This window comes from Nicotiana attenuata, unplaced genomic scaffold (genome assembly GCF_001879085.1).
Source record: "Nicotiana attenuata strain UT unplaced genomic scaffold, NIATTr2, whole genome shotgun sequence".
Lineage (NCBI taxonomy): Eukaryota > Viridiplantae > Streptophyta > Magnoliopsida > Solanales > Solanaceae > Nicotiana > Nicotiana attenuata.
Genome location: NW_017670729.1, coordinates 222090 through 227139, shown reverse-complemented (window position 1 = coordinate 227139; position 5050 = coordinate 222090). Strand labels below are relative to the sequence as shown.

The 5050-nt window shown below is 33.8% G+C and overlaps 1 protein-coding gene across 1 annotated transcript; it reads left to right on the top strand.

Moving 5' to 3' along the window:
- Positions 1-1032: 1032 nt before the first annotated feature.
- On the top strand, positions 1033-3434 carry LOC109242732. Its single transcript, XM_019409582.1, has 2 exons — positions 1033-1606; positions 3013-3434. Exons 1-2 carry the CDS (start codon positions 1275-1277, stop codon positions 3191-3193), a joined length of 513 nt encoding a protein of 170 aa, XP_019265127.1. The 5' UTR covers positions 1033-1274; the 3' UTR covers positions 3194-3434.
- The last annotated feature ends 1616 nt before the right edge of the window (positions 3435-5050 follow it).

The following is a 5050-nucleotide window of genomic DNA, read 5'->3' as shown; positions in this document are numbered from 1 at the left end:
TTTATAATTTTCATCATTTCTCGGGCTAGGGACCTCGGAATTTGATTCCGGACATACGTCCAGGTCCCATATTTTACTACGGACCCAACGGGACCGTCAGAATGCGGGTCCGGGTCCGTTTACCCAAAACGTTGATCGAATTCTACAAAAAATCAACTTTTTAGGCCAAAAATTATTATTTCCTCAATTTTTCAGATAAAAGCTTTTCTGATATAAGTTCGGACTGTGCACGCAAATCTAGAAGAGATAAAATGAGGTTTTTAAGGTCTCAAAACACGAAATCGAGTTCTAAAACAGAAGATGACCTTTTGGGTCATCACAAAAACCCACCGTTGATGTCATTTTCTTTTGTAAAATTGTTTAAGAAGTGCGCGAAAAGCAATTCCATGCCTACCCATCTTTTTCAAATTTCATCATCACTACTTAGTCCAAAGTCGAAACAATAAAAAAAATTTGGCCAGACTAAGAAAAGAAATATTACATGTTCTTATAGCTTATTAACAACCACAACGTACGAAAATATTTATTTATTCGGGCCTCTAGACAATTACCAGTCGTTCACATTTATATACTACAGTATATCATCAACAAATAAATTGGTTATGAAAGTTCTTGAACATTTCATATTTACTTAAAACTATTACACATTTCCCCTTCCCTCTTTGTCTAGAGGTTGGGATATGGGCGAAAGAAGGTCCATCTAAACCTCTTCATCGTAAAATTATATTATATATAAAGAGTCAATTTATGTATTTATATTAGACGTTATCCTCTTAACTTCTTCCCAGTATTTATTTTTTTGAATTTCCTTTATGAAAAATTCTGCTTCTGCAACTAACGGAGTTTCTTCTCTTATTATCCTTACGAACATAAAAGAAGCCTTTAGAATTATTGTGCTTCTTTTTCAAATAATATCATAAACTAAACAAAAGAAAAGTGAAACTGTGGTTTAAATTAAAAAATCTCCCCATTGTGACTTATACGAGACTTCAAAATGCTTGACGTGGAAGGCGAATGAAAGAATCTATAAGGAAAAAAAAAAGAGAAAGAATCAGACGGCTCAGATTCACTTTCTATTTCTTCCCATCCCATTTCTCTCTCCACCCCCTCATTCTATTTCTTCTTCAAAATCTCTCCCATAATTCACTCTTCTATCTCTGAAAACACTAACACCCAGAAAAGAACATTTAAAAAGAAGAGCAAAATGAAGGGGTGATATTATTAATTCTTAATTTTATTTACAAGAACTAATTTCTTTTAAGAAGAAGAAGAAGATGATGTTGGGTAAAAGAGGACGTCCACCGATGAGGAGGACAACGAGCATGACAGGGATCACCGTTGATATAGGGACAGGGACTGGAAGTGAACAAGAGCCGTCTGATTATAGGCCTAAAGTTATGGTTGATCATGATCAGTTTAAGGGTTCATCAGAGAAGCAAGTAATGATGAGCAGTACTACTACAAGTGGTATGGCGGCGATGGTGTCGCCGAGATACCAAAGGAGAATTTCAGGCGAAGGTTTTCAAACTGAGACGGCTAATTTCTTGAGAACTTGTGGTCTTTGTAACCGCCGGTTGGCTCCCGGACGAGACATCTACATGTACAGGTACAACTTTTTACAAATAAATGAGACAGAAAACAAACACTAAAAAAAGATGTGATTTTCGTATAATACGACTTCCGTCCAATTTTATGTGATACAGTTTTTTTAGTTTAGTTTAAAAATGTGACATACAGTCAAACCTCTCTATAACATCTTCGTGTGTTCCGATATTTTTTAATTGCTATAGTAAAGTGCTTTTACATAAGACATACTCCATTAACACAATATAAAAATCAATTCCGAGAAAAACTTGACTTTTATAGGGAATAACTATTATATAGGGATGTTGCTATAAAAATATATTTAAATATTTAAAAATAATTTATTTTAAAATTTCTGTTAAATATCATGATATGTTTTAAATCAGAAATTTTAAAAAGTTTTTGTAAAATTGATGACATATTAAAAGATTTATATGATTATTTAAAAGACTGAAATACTTGTGGAGTCGAAGAGGAATGAGTAATAGGTCGAAAAACATAACTGGATCTTATAGCGAAAAACCTCATCTTCCTATTGATTTTCTTTTTAGCACTTATCTTACCGAAAAAAAAAGCTAACAAAACAAAAGAAAAATGACTGAAGAAATTATTTGGGAAAGTGACATTGTATAGTCGCTTTCAAAATAATAGTCAAGAAAATGTATATTTTTTGTATATATACACATTTCTGTATATTAGATACAAAAATTATCCAAATTTTATACGCATTTTCGATTATCAATTGTAAATAGTTTCTGCCACGTGCTAAAACTGACCTTTGCCCAAACTAATTCTCTAAGAGATATGTTTTCAACTTGCATATTGGGCCTGAATAACAACTTTCATGGAAAACTTCTATATTTCTCCTACAGTAAACATATATTTGAAAAGTATATATATATATATATATATATATTGGAAATGTTAAACTCTACCTCTTGATAGAACATAAACTGAGACCTTCCTCAAAATTGTATGGGAAAGAAACCAGAATCAGTACACTGAATATCAACAGACAAGATATGGGTATTTGAATAACATAGAAAAATAAATATGTAACTATAAACAACAACAACAACAACAAACCCAATGTATTCCCATAAATAGAGTCTGGGGAGGGTAGTGTGTACGCACACCTTATCCCAACCTTACAAAGATAGAGAGGCTGTTTCCAATAGACCCTCGACTCAAGGAACAGAAAATATGTAACTATGATTAAAGAAAAAAGAAAATAATAACTTTAGTTCTTAAAAGGCTTGTTACATTATTGGTGTATTACTTTATTGCATTATGAACATTAATCAAGGAATTCTTTTCTTATTTTTATATTTTTGTTGGTCTGGCCAATTATTGTTATAAAGAAAGATCTCAGCAATAATATATTTATATGGTTTAATTTATTCATTTATTTTTGCTGTATGGGTACAGGGGTGATACCGCATTTTGTAGTATGGAGTGTAGGGAACAACAAATGAAGCAAGACGAAAGAAAAGAGAAATCCAATTATAAGCGTAACTCAAACAAGACAGAAAACCATCACAATCACTCAGAACTTCCTTCTGCCAACTCTGAAACTTCCAGCAAGAGCGAAACTATAGCAGCAGCTTGAACGAAGAAGGAAAAAAGAATGATATGTAAATGAAAGAAAGCTATGTAAAGTTAATATCCATGCACGTAATTAAGGAATATGCTTGTGAGTTGATTGGGTTTTTAGGGGTTTTGAGTTTTCATTTTCTTTTGTGGCTTCAGCGATCCAATGTATTGTAACTTGTAAGTGGACAAAAATTTGGAAAAATAAAAGTAAAAAAAGGCAATGCTAAGAAATAGTGTAAACTTATAAATTTTTATGCTAAGAAATGTGATTCGTGGAGGTCAAGTACCACATATTCTTAAAGTAAAAATGACTGTATATAGTTTTGTTGATATATGGACTAGTAAACTTCATACAGCCTCCACAACCACAAGATCATTGTTATTACATAAATGATAAATGTCGCTCTGAATAAAGAGGCAATTATGCTTCCCCATCAACTATAGATGAAAGGAGAGAGAATAAAGAGCGAAAAAACAGATTAAAGTTTTAAGGACTAAAAATTGTATTTCTAATAGAGAAAGGCGTTCCTGGCTCTAATTGAGCTAAGACAACACAGATACACCTAGTAAATAGAGGGCCAACATACAAAAACGACAAAGAAATTTATATGAACATTCATGATTCAACTTGGCCAGCCATTGAACAACAGCTATATACCTCGAAGGCGCGCATTGATCGAGCGAAGAATTACAGTTCCCAGCTCTCACATTGAGAAAGACTACTAGTCTAATTTCACTCGATTAAATAAATGCACCCTAACAAAACTTATTAGTACTCTTACACAATTCTTCAATTTTAATGCCATACTCATCTCTATCCCTAACCGGCTCTTCCATTTATCTCGACCTAGACTACTCTTAGTTTTGATAATGATAAACCATCACTTAAATATACATTTGAGAAAATAAATAAATAAATAAATAGGGCGAATCCAGTTGAACGGTAAATAAGCCGACTCAAAGAAATTGGTCACTATAACAATCCGACCGGTCGTTTTGAGCATTTGCATTCAATTCGGTGGTTTGAGGTCGCGAATAGCTTCACATGGTGTATTATGATTTGTGCGTATCGTTGGTTTTGATTTTTGAGTGGTACGGGATTGATTTGGATGAATGATTCTCATTTTAGAAGCTTTAAGTTGGAAGAATGGATTGAGTTTGACTTTTGTGTATTTGACCTCGGAACGGAGTTCTGATGGTTCCGATAGGTCCGGATGGTGATTTTGGACTACGACGTATGCGCGGATTTGCATTTAGATGTTTCTAGAAGGTTTCAGCACCATTTGCCGAAAGTTTAAATGTTTAGACTTTTCCTAAGTTTGACTATGGTTTGACTTTATGGCTATCCGATTCGAATTTTGATTTTGGGACTTGAAATAGGTCCTCTTCGCTATTTGAATCTTTTCTGTAAAATTTGGTGTCATTTGGAGTTGGTTTGATATGGTTCGGACAATTGGTGGCAATTCTTGAAGTTCTTGAAGTTCATTGTAATTTTCATGTGTTTTGGTGTCCGACTCATGGTTTCAGATGTTATTTTGGTGTTCTGATCGCGTGAGCGAGTTTGTATGATATTTTTAGACTTGTGTTGATTTTTGGTGTGGAGGCCCGAGGGCTCGGATGAGTTTTAGATGCGTTCCGCGGAGGTTGTAGAAGGTTCAGTAGGGGTGGGTGTTCCGTCGGTTCGGTTCGGTTTGAAGAAATTCGGTAGGGTTATTTGATTTTCGATTTTGTAAAAGTAGTAACCGAAACCGAAACCGAACTGAAATAAGTTCGATTTTCTAATTTCGGTTCGGTTTATTTCAAATCAATTTTCGGTTCGAACAATTATTTTATTGGGCTCCTTCTATGTAATATAGGACTAGCGAATTTATTG

Excerpts from the sequence above, each read along its gene's own strand:
- LOC109242732 (XM_019409582.1), top strand. The coding sequence starts at position 1,275 with ATGATGTTGGGTAAAAGAGGACGTCCACCGATGAGGAGGACAACGAGC. Across the intron at positions 1,607-3,012 it reads CGAGACATCTACATGTACAG|GGGTGATACCGCATTTTGTA; the intron begins GTACAACTTTTT and ends GTATGGGTACAG.